This window comes from Gopherus evgoodei, chromosome 2 (genome assembly GCF_007399415.2).
Source record: "Gopherus evgoodei ecotype Sinaloan lineage chromosome 2, rGopEvg1_v1.p, whole genome shotgun sequence".
Taxonomy (NCBI): Eukaryota; Metazoa; Chordata; order Testudines; family Testudinidae; genus Gopherus; species Gopherus evgoodei.
The window spans coordinates 228,414,299-228,434,077 of record NC_044323.1 but is presented as its reverse complement, the minus strand read 5'-3'; the positions used below and the strand labels follow the sequence as shown (position 1 = coordinate 228,434,077).

The window sequence follows — 19,779 nt, the reverse complement described above, 5'->3', positions numbered from 1 at the left end:
CATGGGACTGGGGACCTCCCGCAGGCAAGCCGCCAAAGAATTCAGTCTGCCTGCCATGCTTGGGGTGGCAAAATGCCTAGAGCCGCCCCTGAAGTACACATATCCCCATGGTAATCTGAGATGACAGCAGAATTTTCCACGATGCCCTTCATAGGTTGTCCTCTTAGTTCCCCTTAATCTCATTAGTATCTATATATGCAATTCCCCATGGTAACCTGAGGTTACAGCCCAATTTCCCACGATGTTGCAATTAGGTGTCTTGTGGTCTAGATGGGCACATGGTCACAGCTTTCACAAGTATTACCCACCAGCACATTCTTTACAGTAATCTTGTAACTTTACCGATAGAGTTATTGCTGGGTCAGCTATTTATGTCAACCCTCCTGAGGCCTAGTATGGCTAAGCTGAAATCTTACAGGCCTCAGCCTGTAGGCCTTGTATTACAGCCTTACTTTACATGTACTAAAGACACATTCATCACACATTAATTGGTTATTCTGAACTACAATGATAAATCTTCTCATAAAATAACTGGCTACACCAGGCTTTTCCCAGTTAATGGCTCTTGGAAGAGCTGATGTTTTTTAACCCACTTTTTCCTGCTGAGGTGCTCTCTCCTCCAGAAGCCTGTTTTCTGCCTTTACCCAGGCCAGGTTGACCAAGCTGTCCCACCTGACTGTTCCTAGTTGGTAAAGTTGGAAGTCGGTGATGGCTCTCGCTGTTCAGACCAGAATCCAGTATGTGCATCTTTTTATGGAAAAGATCCTCACTGAATTCCAGGCAGTGCTCCCTCAGTAGGCTGCTTAGTAGTTGCAGAAAGTTTTTGTAGGTAATGTCCTTCCAGGAGGAAATCCTCAGTTCCTCTCACTAGCTGTCTCCTCTTCAGTGGAGGAGATCCTTGTGCAGCAAGGAAGATTGTTGTCCTGGAAGGATTTGGTAAATGTTCCTTTTGCAATCATGAGCAAGAAGTAACTCTATAGTATGCATGTCAAGGTGCGACCTTATGCCACCCTCTTTAATCTCCCTGATATAGCCTGGAGGATGCCTCTGCCACTGAGTGACTCTTTTTCCCCAGCTTGGAAGATGTTACACAAACCTCTTCTTCTTAGGTACTCTGGTGACTTGCAGTGGAGGGCCCTGCATAGCATTGGAGCAACCAATCATTTTGTGAACCATATAACTTCTGAGGTGTCTTTATAGTGCTTTTTTCTGTTCGGCTATGGACACAGTTTTTATTTTTTCCTACATTGCCCCTGTTTCATTCCTCTGTTTGTAGCAGCTTTTCAGGTTCCAGATTCATGGTTCCAGGAGACCCTCTATAACCATGCAGATGACTCCATAATCAGTGATGCTCAGACCTCAGTGGATCAGGAGCCAAATTAGCAATCAACATTACCCAAAAGTGTAAATTCATTGTTTCATTTATATATATATATACACACACACACACACACACACACCCCATATATTTTTTCTCACAGCAAAATGACTGACCAAGTAGTATTATTTTATCAACTACAATTGGGTAATAACATAGTAAAAGCATCCTGATTGGTTAATAAAAGATTAGTTAATAATTAAATCACACTGTGTTTTAATATTATGTGATGTAGAGAGTGGCAAGAGAAACATTAAAGAGCCACTTGTGGCTTGTGAGCTTCAGTCTGAGTATTACTACCATAGATGCAACAGCAGAAAACGTCCTATCTGATTTCTCCACCTTTGGTTTCACATAGGTGATCTCTGGACATACTCTGGGCTGCATCCTCAGCCTGAATGTAGCTATGAGAAGTGTAAAATCTTTTTTGCTAAGGCCACAGGTCTCATTCTCCTTTACATAGTGATCAGAAGATGCACTATCACAGTAAACCCCCAAAACTCCTAAGGTCTGACAAATGCCAAAACTTACTCATACACTCAATCAAGGAACAGGGGTGTAGAAGAATTAGTGCTCCATTAAAGCTGCTTCCTAATGTGCAAAACAGTACATTCTGGTACAGAAGTGATCCTTCACTCCTGACCACCCACATAGAACCCTTTGAGATTCAGGCAACATGTAACAGAAAACAAGCTCAGCTCAAATAGGGTTGGAATAAGATGTGTTCTGGTGTAAAGAGGAAATATTGTTAACCCAGTAACATGCCTAAACCACTGCCCGCAGCTGGAATACCAATTGTTATGCTTATTGCTGAAAGCAGCTGTAAGGCCTTTGTAACAGCCTTAGCACAACTAACAGACCAGGAGGGGAGGGGGAAAATGAGTGGAGTAAACATACTTTGTGCCCTCCTGACTTGAGCTTTTTGCTGAAGCAAGATGGAAAGTCTGGCAATAATTTACTGTTGCTATGTGAAATACAACTGGTTAACTGATTGAAAAACTACAGGCTGGAAAATTCCACACTTAGCTTCTATTCAGCAGTTTTGTTGGTGAACAAGTTATGCAATATAAACAAATTGAATATACATAGAGGAAGAAATCTGAGCTCAGTGGACACTTGGATATCTCTCAACTCCCCCTGCAGATAGAAGGCTGGCCATTGGACATCTACAGTTATCCACTTGAGATCTCCTTAAGACCCTGGGTAAATATGAATCTGGAGGTAATTTGGGGTGCTCTACTAACCTGTTGTGGACATGAGTAAGTGCTGGAGACTAAGTGAAGTAGAAGCTTTAAGTGAAAGCACTTTTGTTTGCCTGCTTGCATCAACTATCTATCGGTTGGATGTGTGTCCCCATTGATTAGTGTCATGCCACCACCTTGCAAAGAGTAAAGTTACCAAGAGCTTTGGTTTCAGCAAAACCCCAGGTAACTTCCTCTAAAACTACACCACCACAGTGCTGGACGCTACAACAGCTTGCATCTCATCTGCCGTAGAGGCAGGTAAGTCTTTGCCTTCATTCAACACCTGAACCTAACATCTCTTACACTAAGGAATTATCCAAGATGATCCAGCAATACTCCAAAAGCAGCAAATCAAATCCAGTGCTAGAAACACAATGCCACCTTCCCATGAATTCAGCCTATTCACAAAAAGTAATGACAGAAGCATTGACAAATGCAAAGTACAACACTTAAGAATTAAAAATCAAATGTACAACTACAAAACGGGGAGTAATTGGCTAGGTGATTGTACTGCTGAATAGGATCAGGTGGATCACAAACTGAACATGAGTTATACAATATGATGCAGTTGCAAAAAAGGCTAATATAATTCTGCAGTGTATTAACAGGAGTGTTGTACGTAAGACATATGTGGTAATTGTCCCACTCTACTCGGCTCTGGTGAGTCCTCAGCTGGAGTACTGTGTCCAATTCTGAGCACCACACTTTAGCAAAAATGTAGACAAATTGGAGAGAATCCAGAGGAACTCAACAAAAATTATAAAATCTGACCTTTAAGGAAAGGTTAAAAAATGGGCATGTTTAGTCCTGAGAAAAGAAAACTGAGGGGGAGACTCTCAAATATATTAAGGGCTCTTATAAAGAGGACAGTGATCAATTGTTCTACATATCCACTGATGTGTTTGCTTTTGAGCTGCCAGGGGGTCATGAATAGTTGTGAGGTAGCTGCGACCATCTTGCCCTTCCCATGTTGCTAAATGAGAAGTTTTGAAGAGGCTAAGATTCCGGTAAGGGGGTCCTGGTGTGGAAAAGTATGAGAAACTATGATTATTCACAACCACTGGCAGTATGATTATTCCCACATTCTCTATTTCTTAACTACAGAAACTATGTTCAGAAAGTGGCCCCATCTCAGTTTACGCTGGGATCTTCAATGATGATGATAGGGTTTCCTCACCCTTCACGTGTTGCATAACTGTTCTATAAAAATCAATATCTAGGTTTTCACATTGCACTTTCTGCCAATGCATCTTCCAATCTTAGAAAGCTAACAAGACAAGTTTTACAAATGTCTTAGGATTTGTTTTTCTCTTCTCCCCTCCTACCACACAGGAATTTTTATTACCTTCATCATGGGAAAGCAATGCAGATATGTTTGTATTTTTCTGAGGGCAGTGAGTCATGATGATTTTAACATATTTAGGGTGTGACCTCCACAGTTACAGGTCAGCTGCCAAAAAAGCTCTGCACTTCCTACTTGCAAGTCTCCAACTATTCAGGCTCAAAGTTACCAGCATACCATCTTCCTAGTGAAGAACAAGGTCTGATGAACGTAAGGCATTGTGGAGTTTCCCTTACCCCAGTTCCTGTGATAAAGTGTAGCCCTGAGATCCTTCCCTGCGACTGTGGGATTCTCCATTTCCTACTTCTGGGAGCAACTGATATGTAAAGCTCCTTGTCTCTGCAATAAACTTTGATATGGAGTAAAGACTGGTTGCCTCCCACTGCACTCTTCACAGCCCATTGACTACTTCCTTTCTTCATCCACACGGACCCTCCCTACTGAAGGTGTAGATGCTAGGAGGAGAAGGGAGATGACAGCTGAGGGGCAGCAAAATGTGCTCAGGATGCCCCCACCTCCAAGGTGCTTCTCAATCATGATGTGGTATATCTTGACTTTAATAAGGCTTTTGATACTGTCCCACATGACCTTCTCATAAACAAACTGGGGAAATGCAACTATAAGGTGGATGCAGAACTGGCTGGAAAATCATTCCCAGAGTAGTTATTAACTGCTCACAATCATGCTGGAAGGGCATATTGAGTGTGTCTCGCAGGGATTGGTTCTGGGTCCGCTTCTGTTCTATATTTTCATCAATGATTTAGATAATGACATAGAGAATACACTTACAAAGTTTGCGGATGATACCAAGCTGGGAGGGGTTGCAAGTGCTTTGGAGGATAGAATTAAAATTCAAAATGATCTGGACAAACTGGAGAAATGGTCTAAAGTAAACAGGATGAAATTCAATAAGGATAAATGCAAAGTACTCCGCTTAGGAAGGAACAATCACTTGCACACGTACAAAATGGGAAATAGCTGCCTAGGAAGAAGTACTGCAGAAAGGGATCTGGGGGTCATAGTGGATCACAAGCTAAATATGAGTCAACAGTGTAACACTGTTGCAAATTTAAAAAAAAGCAAACATCATTCTGGGATGTATTAGCAGGAGTATTGTAAGCAAGATACAAGAAGTAATTCTTCCACTCTACTCCGAGCGGATCAGGCCTCAACTGGATTATTGTGTCCAGTTCTGTGTGCCATATTTCAGGAACGATGTGGACAAATTGGAGAAAGTCTAGAGAAGAGCAACAAAAATTATTAAAGGTCTAGAAAACATGACTATGAGGGAAGATTGAAAAAAATGGGTTTGTTTAGTCTGGAGAAGAGAAGACCGAGAGGGGACATGATAACAGTTTTCAAGTACATAAAAAGTTGTTACAAGGAGGAGGGAGAAAAATTGTTCTTCTTAACCTCTGAAGATAGGACAAGAAGCTGCAGTGGCACAGGAGCCAGCGAACAGAGCTGCTAACAGGGGAGTTCCAGTGGGAGTTCCCAGGGGGAGGTCACAGGGGAGACCAAGGCAGAGAAACCAGGAAGTCAGACAAGGGAAGGGGCAGGGGTCCAGTGCTCGTTGGTGGCCTGTGGTACGGCGTGAGGCGTGGACTGCCAGGCACAGAGGTGGAACGGCTTGATGGAGGCAGAGGCAGCAGGTAGAGACATGCTGAGGATGACCGGATGCAGTAGCTGTGGCATGTACATGGTCCTGGAGGGGGCACCTGAAAGGAGTTTTGTCTGCATGAAGTGCCGCCTGATAGAGCTGCTGGAAGAAAAGATAAGAGGACTGGAGATGCAGGTGGAAACTCTGGCTGAGTTTAGAAGGGGGTTTGAGCAGATGATGGAACACAGACATGATGAGGCGCAGGGGATAAGCTCAGACGAGCGGATAGAAGCAGGACCAAAGAACTCTGAGGAGGGGCTGCTGGGTGAGGAAAGTGGACGGTGGAAGCATGTGACTAGGAGAACCAGGCAGAGGAAAAGACGGGCCAGTGATGGAGAAACAGAACTCAGGAACAGGTTTGCTGAGTTGGAAAATGAAGATGGAGCACAGCAGGCTGCTGAAGGAGAGAGGGCAAGGAAAAAGAGACGAGCAGCTAGTCCTGCAGAAGGAGGGGAGGAGTCAATGGAGGCGGCACCAAGTATGAGCCCGAGGAGGATTGTAAGGGCGAATACAAATCGAGAGGACTTGCGGCAAGCTGGTGTGGGGGATAGACCGGAGAATCACACTGTCGCCAGGAAAAGGCAAGTCTACGTGATTGGAAACTCTTTACTGAGAAGAATAGACAGGCCTGTAACTAGACCTGATCGGGAGAACAGAAGGGTGTGCTGTCTGCCAGGGGCTAAGATACAGGATGTGGACCTGAGGCTGAATAGGATCCTAGCGGGAGCGGGAAAGAATCCGTTGATTGTCCTTCATGTCGGAACGAATGATACGGCTAGTTACTCGCTGGACTGTATCAAGGAGGATTATGCCAGACTGGGGAAGACGCTCAAAGAAATCGAGGCTCAGGTGATCTTCAATGGGATTCTGCCGGTTCCTAGGGCAGGGCGACGAAGGAGTGACAAGATTATGGCGATCAACAGATGGCTCAGGCATTGGTGTTACAAGGAGGGCTTTGGGATGTACGGTCATTGTGAAGCGTTTACGGACAGACAACTGTTCGCTCAGGATGGACTTCATCTAAGTAAGGAAGGAAATAGAATTCTAGGATGGAGGCTCGCCGACCTCATCAAGAGAGCTTTAAACTAGGAAGTTGGGGGAGATGGTTGGGAGATGTTCAGGAGATCTCCACGCCGGAATATAACCTGGAGAGGGGGGTAAACAAAGTGAGAGGGGATACCCTTGCGGACCAAAGGATTGATCCAAGGAGGAATAGTGGAGTAGAAACCAGATTAACGGGTGATGCTGGTGGTAGAAGGTCTGTGCACGACGGGGGAAAGAATGTCATTGACGCTAAATGCCAAAAATTAAAATGTCTGTACACTAATGCGAGGAGCCTAGGTAACAAGATGGAGGAACTGGAGCTACTGGTGCAGGAAGTGAAACCGGATATTATAGGGATAACAGAAACCTGGTGGAATAGTACTCATGACTGGAGTACAGGTATTGAAGGCTATGTGCTGTTTAGAAAAGACAGGAAGAAAGGCAAAGGTGGTGGAGTAGCCTTGTACATCAATGATGAGATTAACTGTAATGAAATAAGAAGCGATGGAATGGATAAGACAGAGTCTGTCTGGGCAAAAATCACACTGGGTAAAAAAGCAACTAGAGCTTCCCCTGAGATAGTGCTTGGGATGGGCTATAGACCGCCCGGATCTGATTTGGACATGGATAGAGACCTCTTTAATGTCTTTAATGAAGTAAACACAAAGGGGAAATGTGTGATTATGGGAGACTTCAACTTCCCGGATATAGACTGGAGGACGAGTGCTTGCAAGAATAATAGGGGTCAGATTTTTCTGGATGTGATAGCGGATGGATTTCTTCATCAAGTAGTTGAAGTACCTACGAGAGGGGATGCCATTTTAGATTTGGTTTTTGTGAGCAGTGAGGACCTCGTAGAAGAAATGGTGGTAGGGGATAACCTTGGTTCGAGTGATCATGAGCTGATTCAGTTCAAACTAGATGGAAGGATAAACAAATGTAGATCTCGGATTAGGGTTTTCGATTTCTCGAGGGCTAATTTTAAAGAGTTAAGGAAATTAGTTAGGGAAGTGGATTGGATGGAGGAACTTGCGGATTTAAATGTGGAGGAGGCCTGGAATTACTTTAAGTCGCAGCTGCGGAAATTGTCGGAAGCCTGCATCCCAAGAAAGGGGAAAAAAACCATGGGCAGGAGTTGTAGGCCAAGCTGGATGAGCAAGCAACTCAGAGAGGGGATTAGGAGAAAGCAGAAAGCTTACAGGGAGTGGAAGAAAGGCGGGATTAGCAAGGGAAGCTACCTTGGTGAGATCAGAACATGTAGGGATAAAGTGAGGAAGGCTAAAAGCCACATTGAACTGGACCTTGCAAAGGGAATCAAAACCAATAGTAAAAGGTTCTACAGCCACATAAATAAGAAGAAAACAAAGAAAGAAGAAGTGGGGCCGCTATACACTGAGGATGGAATGGAGGTTAAGGACAACCTAGGCATGGCCCAATATCTAAATAAGTACTTTGCCTCAGTTTTTAATAAGACTAGTGAGGAGTTTAGCGATGATGGAGGGATGATAAGCGGGAATGTGGATATGGAGATGGATATTACCGCAACTGAGGTAGAGGCCAAACTTGAACAGCTTGATGGGACAAAATCGGAGGGCCCGGACAATCTCCATCCGAGGATATTAAAGGAACTGGCGCGTGAAATTGCGAGCCCGTTAGCGAGAATTTTTAAGCAATCGATAAACTCGGGGGTTGTGCCGTACGACTGGAGGATTGCTAACATAGTCCCTATTTTTAAGAAAGGGAATAAAAGTGATCCGGGTAATTATAGGCCTGTTAGCTTGACGTCTATAGTATGTAAGGTCTTGGAAAAAATTTTAAGGGAGAAAGTAGTCAAGGACATAGAGGTCAATGGTAATTGGGACAAATTGCAACATGGATTTACTAAAGGTAGATCGTGCCAAACCAATCTGATCTCCTTCTTTGAGAAGGTGACGGATTACTTAGATAAAGGAAATGCGGTAGATCTAATTTACCTCGATGTCAGTAAGGCGTTTGACACGGTTCCGCATGGGGAACTGTTAGTTAAATTGGAAAAGATGGGGATGAATATGAAAGTTGTAAGGTGGATAAGGAACTGGTTAAAGGGGAGACTCCAGCGGGTCGTATTGAAGGGTGAACTGTCAGGTTGGAAGGAGGTTACTAGTGGAGTCCCTCAAGGATCGGTTTTGGGACCCATCTTATTTAACCTTTTTATTACCGACCTTGGCACAAAGAGCGGGAATGCGCTAATAAAGTTTGCGGATGACACAAAGTTGGGGGGTATTGCTAACACAGAGAAGGACAGGGATACTATTCAGGAAGATCTGGACCACCTTGTAAACTGGAGTAAGAGTAGTAGGATGAAATACAATGGTGAAAAGTGCAAGGTCATGCACTTAGGGATTAATAATAAGAATTTTAGATATACGTTGGGGACGCATCAGTTGGAAGCGACGGAGGAGGAGAAGGACCTTGGGGTATTGGTCGATAGCAGGATGACTATGAGCTGCCAATGTGATACGACTGTTAAAAAAGCAAATGCGATTTTAGGATGCATTAGGCGAGGTATTTCCAGCAGGGATAAGGAGGTGTTAGTACCGTTATATAAGGCGCTGGTGAGACCCCATCTGGAATATTGTGTGCAGTTCTGGTGTCCCATGTTCAAGAAGGATGAATTCAAACTGGAACAGGTCCAGAGACGGGCTACTAGGATGATCCGAGGAATGGAAAACCTGCCTTATGAAAGGAGACTCAAAGAGCTTGGCTTGTTTAGCCTGGCCAAAAGAAGGATGCGGGGGGATATGCTTGCTCTATATAAATATATCAGGGGCGTTAACGTTAGGGAGGGAGAGGAATTATTTAAGTTTAGTTCTAATGTAGGCACGAGGACGAATGGGTACAAACTCGATATTAGGAAGTTTAGACTTGAAATTAGACGAAGGTTTCTAACCATTAGGGGAGTGAAGTTTTGGAACAGCCTTCCAAGGGAAGTAGTGGGGGCAAAAGACTTATCTGGCTTCAAGACTAAGCTTGATAAGTATATGGAGGGGATGTTATGATAGGATAGTTTAATTTGGGCAATTGATCTTGGATTATCACCAGATAAGTCTGCTCAATGGTTTGCAGGGAGATGTTGGATGGGATGGGAACTGAGTTACTGCAGAGAATTCCTTCTTGGGTGCTGGCTGGTGAGTCTTGCCCACATTCTCAGGGTTTAGCTGATCACCATATTTGGGGTCGGGAAGGAATTTTCCTCCAGGGCGGATTGGCAGGGGTCCTGGAGGTTTTTCGCCTTCCTCTGCAGCGTGGGGCATGGGTCGCTTGCTGGTGGATTCTCTGCAGTTTGAGGTCTTCAAACCAGTTTTGAGGATTTCAATAACTCAGTCCTGGATTAGGGGTTGTATAAAAGTGGATGGGTAGGGTTCTGTGGCCTGCCTTGTGCAGGAGGTCAGACTAGATGATCATATTGGTCCCTTCTGACCGATGAGTCTATGAGTAAGAAGCAATGGGCTTAAATTGCAGCAAGGGCAGTTTAGGTTGGACATTAGGAAAAACTTCCTAACTGTCAGAGTGGTTAAGCACTAGAATAAATTGCCTAGGGAGGTTGGGGAATCTCTGTCATTGGAGATTTTTAAGAGCAGGTTAGACAAACGCCTCTCAGGAATGGTCTAGAGATAATACTTAGTCCTGCCTTGAGTGCAGGGGACTAGACTAGATGACCTCTTGAGATCCCTTCTAGTTCCATGATCGCCTTCTTACCACCAGTTTCTCAAAAGACAAGGAACTTTGTTCAGGGTAGCTACGGTTGCTCAGTAGTGTCTAATACCCTTCCAGAACATGAAAGTGGACAGCCAAAAACAGCAACAATTGAGGACCAGGAAACACTGACCCACAAAAAACACAAACATTAGAAACCAGGAAATGCACAGTCACCGTCGTGTTTTCCCACCCCATGCCTCCACACATGCTAAGTCTGTCTTTTGAAATGTTTTCATCTTGCAAAATGCTAGGATTTGCTGTAGGTATTTCAAAATTTTCCAAGGAAGAAATTCCAGACCCTGTTCCCCATTTTTAACTCTCCCCTCCCCCAAAATCAACACAGATTCTCCATTCACAGCAAGTCTAAAAGATGCTGGGTGCAATTTTCAGGAGGCCAAAACATAAGGGTGGAATCCACGAAGATTCTTAGGTGCCGTGATGCTAAGTGTTTCTAGTAAGTCACAGGAACAATATTGCAATCCACAAAGCCAAGTTAGGCAGCTAGGATCCTTATACAGTGAATGTGGGGAGAGGGAGATTTTCTTGTCCTCACCACAATGGACGACTTGGTTAGGACAAAAGTACAGTTTACAGTGGCCCAGCAGGAGGCCACCCAAGCCCAGATGACATCCCAGCAAGAATCGATGTGGTTGTAGCACAAGACCAACCGATTACTGATGAGTCATGTGACCCAGGACTGAGTCCTCCTGCAAGAGGTGATGGACCAGCTGAAAGCCCTGACCACCCTAGCCCATGGGCCCAATGGGATGCGAGCCCTGACGGCCACCAGTTATCTAGCAAAGATGACTGTGGAAGACTATGCAGAGGCATACCTCTTTTGACAAGACCACACTGCATGAGGCCTGGCCCCAAGACCAGTGGGCTAGCATCCTTGCCCCCTTTTTGTGTGGGGAGCCCACGAAGGCTTACTATGACATGCCTGCAGAAGTTGCAGCCAACTACCCCCAGTTGAAAGTAGAGATAATGGCCCAATCGGGGGCGATGGCAGCGGTGCAGGCCCAGAAGTATCATGAGTGGACGTATCAGCAGAGCAAGTCTCTCTGGTCCCAACTATTCGACCTCACCCACCTCACGTGGAAGTGACTGCGACCCGAGGCCCACAGTCCAGAAGAAACTCTGGAAATTCTGGTCATTGGCCAGTACATGACGGGACTGCCACCAGACCTCTGCAAATGGGTAGACTAGAACGACCCTTCCTCCTACAACTGGTGAAGAGATGGATGATGGCCAGGGAACTTTCCCAACCACCCAGGGAAGATTCACTCCAAATTACATGATCAGCCTCGATCTTGGGAGTTCGGATGACCGACCACTCGGGAAGGTCTAAGTGGGAGAAGAGGGGAGCCAAGGACTAGCCAGGGGCCATGAAGGGATGGAGCGACCTGGGCAAAGAGGAGCGAGGGTTAATTAGGACACCTGGGGCCAATCAAGGGCCTGCTAGAACCTGTTAAAAGCCTCCCCTCCAGCCGGATAGGGGCATGCAATAAGAGCTGAGGGAGTAAGGTGAGCTACTAGAGAGTTGGGCAGTGCAGACACTGACAAGCATTAGGAGAGAAACAACGCAGTTACAGAGTTAAAGGTCAGGAGAATCCCTGCCCAACAAGATGGACAGCCCTTCTGTGCCCTGGCTGTCTGAGGGAAGAGACCCTGCCAGAGGAGAAAGATTGAACTGGGTGTCTGGTCTGTTGCCACCATACCCAGAGGGGCTACCAGAGACTGAGAGGCTCCTGTCCCCATGCCCCTATCAGGGAGGTCAAGAGGAACCCTGCTCCAACAGAGTGTGGACAGTAGACCCAGGGGTGTGGGGAAAATTCTGAGGGAAAAGAGGAATACCCCAGCCTGCTGCTAAACAGAAACAAGTGACCCACTGAGGAAGCTCTGTCACAGTACCTAAGGCACATCATAGAACCATAGAATATTAGGGTTGGAAGGGATCTCAGGAGGTCATCTACTCCAACCCCCTGCTCAAAGCAGGACCAATCTCCAGATTTTTACCCCAATTCCCCAAATGGCCCCCTCAAGGATTGAGCTCACAACCCTGGGTTTAGCAAGCCAATGCTCAAACCACTAAGCTATCCCTCCCTGTCCCCTGCCCCATTCATGTGGGACTGAGTTAGGTACACCACACAAAATGGGGGAAGAGGGGGAGGAGGTGGTCATGGTGATGTAAACCTTATAATTTTTAGTCCAGTGGTTACAGCACTCACCTGGAATGTGGGAGTCTATACACTGGTGGTTCTAGTCACCAGCTGGGAACAGAAAATCAGCCACACCCAGGTTAGTCCCTTTCTTCAGGGTTGTGCTTATGCCTCCACAAACAAGAAAAGCAAAGTGTGTTAAACAACAGTCTGGTTAGCAGTTCAGATTGGGGTCCTCTGATATCTAGGACCCTCTCTGACCTTGCAGTGGGCTCCACAGGGAGAGCCAGCCAGCCTGCAGCCTCTTGCTATAGTTACCACTCCTCTCTCCTGGTTTTCCCCCTTTACATTGCCCAGCTGAGAGTGTGAGCCAATCATATGATGATGATCTGCTGGGTCACCTAACTCTCAGTACCTGTCTGCTACAATTCTCTCTGGCTGCTCCCTCTTCCCCACCCCTCAAGCTATTAAAGGGGCAGATCTTTTTGTTACAGAGACCCACATTCAATTCCCCTCCTCTGCCAAAAGCAAGAGAAAGGATTTAAACAGGGACCTCCCATGAGCATGCTCTAGCCACTGAGTTATGGGATATTCTGTTGTGCAGACTCCCTCAGTCTCACTTGTTGAAGCTGTTGCACTCTAGATAAATAATGAAAGAGTGATTAGAGCAGTGGAACTGGACCCTGGGTCTCCCAGCTCCCAGATAGGTGCCCAAACCACTAGACTACAAAGTCACTCTCTCTCTTCCTCCCTAAAAATGACTGTTTCACTATGGATAAATACTTAAACAGTCATTAGGCCACAGCAAGAGAGAATACGATTCTGTAGTCCATTGGGTAGGGAACTTGATGCTTACGGATGATTTTCTTTCCTGCAAGGTACCATGCTAGCACTAATTTTCGCACGTGTTTGTGCCATGTTCTGTGTTTCCTTCTACCTAAACATTGCACTGGCTCCTGCTGCTGCACCACAGCATTTACACTGTCAAATATCCATTAACCCAGATTTTCAAGAGTAACAAGCAAGTTTGGGTGCCCTGATTTTTTTTGGATTCTTACTATGAGATAGTTGAATGGGGCCTGACTTTCATCCACTCATCCTCCTGGACCTGTCTGCAACATTTGACACTGTTGATCATGAGAGTCTGCTGCTCACTTGAGAGAGATGGCAGAGGTCCAAGGTAATGTGCTAAAATGGTTTGAGTCCTTCCTGGAGGGATGCAACATATGGTGATGGGAAACTGCATTTCCTCCACTAGATTCCTTGCTTGTGAAATCACATGATGATAAATTCTTTCTCCAATCTTCTTCAACACCTACATGCAATCACCAGGTGATCTGATCAGATGATGTGGACTCAAGTGCCAGCAATATGCAGGTGATACACTGCTCTACCTATCTTTCATCATGTACAATCACATCACCACCACCAACCTTGCCCAAGGCTCAGTTGAGATCAGCTCTTGGATGAAGAACAGCTGACTTAAGCTGAACCCAGGCAACACAGAGGTGATGCTGGTGGGCAGAAGAAAGTATTTTGAAGAGCTTTCAGCCACAGTGATGTCTCTATTGATTATACAGAGCCACAAATGGTCCATTCAGTCTATAATCTAGGAGCACTCCTGGATTACTCACTGACATTGAGCTCCTATGATGCTTTCTGCCATCTCCGCTTTGCTAGAAAACTCAGTTATTTATGCTTAGTCACCTCTCAGCTGGATCACCTGTGCATGAAGCCTTCAGCCCTTAAGAAACTCCAGCTAGTTCAGGATGCTGCAGTGTGTCTCTTCAGCAACACAGGCTACTGAAAACATATCAAACCTGTCCTCTGCTCTCTACCCTGGCTTTCTATAGAATATTGAATCTCAAGTTCAAGGTCTCAGTCCTCATGTTCAAAGCTTTCCATGGCTTGGGCCCAGGATATCTAAAAGAACATCTCAAGCCCAGGACAAAAACCACGGTCGACAGCTATGCTCTTCTGGCACAACAGAACTCACAACAGTAAGAGCAAAGCCTGACTGTGTGGGAGACAGAACTTTCTCCAGGGACAATTCAAGACTGTGGAATGAACTCCCCCAGGAATTAAGACCATCACAAACCTTTCCACTCCAAATGTAAAGTGCATTTCTTTGACCTTGCCTTCTCTTACATAAATACACAGGAATATTTACATTAAATTAAATCTCCACTGCACATACTTCACTCTTTGTGGAGAGAATGAGAAATGACACAACATGTGATAAATGTGCAATAACATTGCTTAATGCACCACTGGAAGGTGCTGAGATGCTATGGTGATGAGCAAAGGATAAGAACCCGAATAGAATAGAAAAAACATGCCTGTCTTCTGCCTGTCTATGTTCTGTGGAACATAGAGTGGTTATTTGTAAATCTCATTAAATACCCCCTACGCAAATATGCTATCAATGCTTACAGAGCAGAATTTGCCTTTACATTTTCAAACTTCAATTACATCAAAACCCATTTGATTTAAATATTTAAATGTTTGAAATGAAAAAATATCCAATGATACTGCATAGAAAAGGCATATTATGGAATTCAACTTAATTTTAGCACTTTTTTAAAAATCCACTCCCTCTATGGCCTTCCTCATGACTGTGTAGGGGACCAGAGCACTTTTATTCAAAAATGGAGATCCAGAGATTAAAATAACCTTACTTACCTCTTTAAAAAACACAAAAAGATGTAAACATTAATTTATACCATGGAAGCTATTAAAATGATCATGACGTAAATAGGCAGGAAGCACATGTGTGGACAGAAGTTACTAATGTTATACACAGTAAAATTGGAGAAGTTTAGGTGGGTCTATCCACCATATGTTTGATCTTCTTGCATACAAACACTAATTAAAGTGAGTTAAACTAGTTTTAAAAGAACTGCTAGCTAGGGCAAGGTATGTAAAATGCTAAATTAAATTAAATGTCATAGAAGCATTCACTTAATTACTAAGGAAAAAGAAATAGTTTTAATTAGGATGCAAGGAAAACTGACTGCTATGGGTGTCTCCTTAAAGACCTGAAACAAGGGCAAGCTAGTTGCTTTGCTTTAGATGTAATTTTCAGCGTTGCAAAACTATTAGCATACCCTTTATTGTGTTTAGCCGTAATAGTTACTTTACAGATCTCTCTAGCTTTAATAAATGTAGCCTCACCCACTCATATCCATTCAGAATGCTGCTGCAAAGATAATTTTCCTATCCCATCACTTTGACCATACCAACCCTCCCTTTGAAGCCCTCCATTGGCTCCTCCTTCTCTATCACATCTAATACAAACTCCTTATTTTCACTTTCACGGCCCTTCACAGTCTCCACCTTACCTATCATTTCTCATTCGCTACCAAACTGTCGATTCTCACCTCCAATCAGCACATGCTGCCAGCTTCCACTGCCAGCTTGTTAAATTTTCAAACCAACATCTCCATACTTTCTCTGCTGCCCCACGTGCTTGGAAGGTGCTCCCCATAAACATCCACAAAACTAACTCATTACACTCCTTCAAAACTCTCTTGAAAACTCTCCTTTGCTGTGATGCCTAAAAAAATATTGGCACTGTTAAGCTGCGGGTGTGCTGATATCACTGCCTGTCATGCTGATATCACTGCCTGTCATGCTGACCAATACCATGCTGGCCTCACTGTTGCCGTGTTCTTCCCAGTCTGTCTGTATCTATGTTGCTTGTTTTATATTTAAATTGTAGGCTTCTGGGAACAGGAACCATATTTTTGTTCTGTTTGTACAGGGCCTAATGCGGTGGCGTCCTGATCCATGGTTAGGGCCCCGAGGTGCTGTGGTAATACAAATCAACAAATAAATAAATTTGCAAGTGGCTATTCTCTATATTCCAACTTGATCTCAGAGCTGGGATGAGGTGCAGGTGCATTGTACTCACTCACTGTCGCAGTAGGCAGCCTTGTTACAGAAAGGCAGGTCTCCTGTCATGTACCAAGAAGATGGACAGGCCAGTAACCAGTACACCAGAGCTCACATTGCATTAGAGGGCTCTAAAGTACTCACTTGTAGCTCCAGCAGCCAGACGCAGTCTGAAAGGATACAGGAGGTCTCCAGCCAATGTTATATAATGCAAGTGCAAGACACAGGTCATCACAAATGCTGAGGAAATTAAGCAAACTCAGGGTTCGCAACCTATTGCAGGCAGCCACTCCATGTAACGAACCGCATCCTTGTCATCGGATTAAGCATAACAACCATGTCGGCAGATTCATGTGGAAAAGTAATAACTGGGCGAACTGGCAAAGGATGCCAGGTTTGCTCACTGCCCCACCACAAAACTAAACTCTGCCAATAACATGGTCAGGAGCGCAAGCTTGCAGGGCTGGGCGTGGTTCCCCTCTCTGAGCATTGGGACCGGGCATACAGGGTTGCAGCATCACTTAGGTTTGGCCAAGGCCCTCCAGCATCACTGAGCCACATGACTGGCACTGCAGCCCCATGCACCAGGTCGCAGCACCTCAAGAGGACAGCTTGGTCCAGACCCACAGGACAGGAGCTATTACTGGACAGCGAACGTGAGGTATACTTGTTCTCCAGCCCTATTCCACCCACCCCAAGGCCTCCCCTCCATCAAGGGATTAAGGGCAGTTTAGTAGAGTGCACCCGTTGATTCAGGAGGCTTCGTCTACCCCAGTGAGATGAGATGTCTGTGCGCCATACCAACCTCCTGGGAACCCTGATGCAGCAAGATAGCATAGGAGGACTCTGCACCTCTGCTCAAGGGTACCTGTTTGCAGAGCGGTGTGGAGGGTGGGATGAGGACAGGGGCAATGCCTTGGCTCTGTCTGCCTTAAGTGCAAAGCTGGGGCTAGCACAGTGGTGGTTAATACAATTGTAACTTTCTTATGGCAGCAAGACTCTGATGACCCTAAGGCCCCTTGCTGAGGAACCCTCTCGATGCTACTCTTTTCAGGCACTATGCAGCCACCTGGTACAATTGCCAGGCACACAGCTGCCTCCTCAGGGTATGTCTACACTGCAACATAAGCCCATGCTTGAGTCCAGGCTCAAGCCTAACCGCCCCCTCCCCCACCCCATGTCTACACTGCAATTACACTAACCCAGGACTCGGACCCAAGGTCCCAGAACCCTGCAGGGCTGGACAGAGGCGGCAGATTTGTATACTTTTTGGTGGTGGCCAGAACGAATCCAAGTCTTCCCTCCACCCCAACCTGCCTAAGGCTCTGGGAGGGAGTTTAGGTGTGGGAGAGGGGAAGGGTTGAGCTCTGGGAGGAAGTTTGGATACAGGCTCTGCACTGGGGCAGGCAGTTGGGGTGCAGGATAGGGTGCAGGGGGTGGGCTCTGGGAGGGAGTTCAGGTGCAGGGTCTGGGCTGGGGCAAGGGGTTGGGGCGCAAGAGGTGGGCTCTGGGAGGGAGTTTGGGTGTGGGGTCTGGGCTGGGGCAGATGGTCGGGGCACAGCGCTTACCTCAGGCAGTTCCCAAAAATGATCCACATCCCCCTCTGGCAGCAGCTCCTAGGCAGGAGGCTGGAAAGGTCTCTACGTGCCACTGCCCCAGTGCAATGCCCCCACAGCTCCCATTGGCCGCAGCTCGGGGCAGAGGCACTGCGCAGAGACACCCCCTCCCTCCCACGGGCCACAGGAATGTGCGGCCACTTCCAGAAGCGGAGCAGGTGGGTGAGCAGGAAGCCACCTTAGACCCGTTGTGCTGCTCGTGGTGGCGGCGGGGGTCCCAAGCCCTTTTAAATGGCCCAGGAGCAGCAGGCCAGGGGGAAGACCCGGCTCTGAACTTTGGTGGAGCCAGGCTCCCATGCTCTCATATTGGTGGAGTATGGGCACATACAACTCATCGCCCCTGGGACTAGAAACTCTGAGCTTGAATTAAGCCATGATACTGGGTCCAAGCCCTATTGCTTTGCAGTGTAGATGCAGCCCCACCTGACTGAGGCCCCAGGAATCAGTCAGAAATATCCCACAATTCCATGGGACAACTTCCTTAGTCCTCTTTACCCCAACAATATTCAAGCCACTCTTTTTAAAACAGAGGCCACCCTTCCCCTCGCGCCCTCCCCTCTGCCCCCCTTTTGCAAACAGCACCAGCTCAGGTCAACATTAACCCAGTCTCTTCTGATCACTGATCTACAAGCACACTTTCAGAGAGTCTCCTGGGTTTGCACTGGGAACTGAACAAGCCTTTTGCAAAGCAAGCTACTTCCTGGTAACACTGCATGGCAAGCAGTAAAATTTTCCTAGGGTGCACTGCAGTCCTAGGGCTAGAGCAGCCATATTCTGGGGGGCACCAGGGACACTGGGCTATGGTTACTTTGACTCACATCTCGGCACTTCAGTTTGGACATCAGAGCCTAGGTGTGAGCATGGGTTAGAAAAGTATTAACATAGGGTTAAAATACAACGTAGATGTTTAAGACCAGGTAGGGTGACCAGATATCAAGTGTCAAAAATTAGGACACTTTTTTTGTTGGGGAGGGGAATAATTGCCTATATATGACAAAGCCTCTAATATTGGGACCTTTGGTCACCCTAAGCCCAGGGCTCCCTAACACAGCTCAGCTGACTCAAGTCCCACAACCCTGCACTTAAACTGTGATGCAGACTCACCCAAAGCAGCCACTGACTCTCCCGCCTGGCTTTATAACACCCCCACCCCCGCTGCGGGGAATACTTGGGCACACTGGGAACTGCCCCACATCGAGGCACCACCCGCCCCTGCTCCCTGGCGCAGACCCCTCGGTGCCCCCGGCCGCTGCGGCTGCAATCCCCGGCCAAGCGCCTCGTTGAGTCAGGGCTGCTGGCGGGCAGCCGCGCGGAGGCGCCGTGCCGGGGACCGGGGAGCTATTTACCTCGCCAGCGCGCGCAGCGCCCAACACTGGACCGAGTTGCCAACCCGGTGAGTGCGGAGCGGAGCTACGCGGTCTGCGGGGCAGGGCGGGGCGGTGCCGGGGACCGGAGCCAGGCGGCGGCGGCTCTCCCAGTGGCGCGGCGCGGCGCTGCCACTTCGGGGCGGGCTTCTCCCCCGGCTAGCAGCCGCGCCGGCTTGCGGCGCTTCCCGGGCTGGCGGGAGCGCCGAGGGCGGGACAGGGCAAGGGGGGAGCCGCCCGCCGAGGCTGGCGCCGCCGCTGAGCTAGCGCTCCCGCAGAGGAGAGTACACACGGGCGGGTGGAAATCAGCCTCTCCCGTCTGTCGGCAGGAGGATGGGCG

At 46.9% G+C, this 19,779-nt stretch overlaps 1 protein-coding gene across 1 annotated transcript in view; it reads left to right on the top strand.

The window, feature by feature from the left end:
• Positions 1–16,796: 16,796 nt before the first annotated feature.
• The window catches only part of LOC115645052 (epidermal retinol dehydrogenase 2-like), a 32,025-nt gene continuing 29,042 nt past the window's right edge, over positions 16,797–19,779 (top strand). The window contains exons 1-2 of the mRNA XM_030549455.1: positions 16,797–16,820; positions 19,304–19,468. Of these exons, the coding sequence (XP_030405315.1) occupies positions 16,797–16,820; positions 19,304–19,468 (189 nt within the window). The remainder of the gene's footprint in view (positions 16,821–19,303; positions 19,469–19,779) is intronic.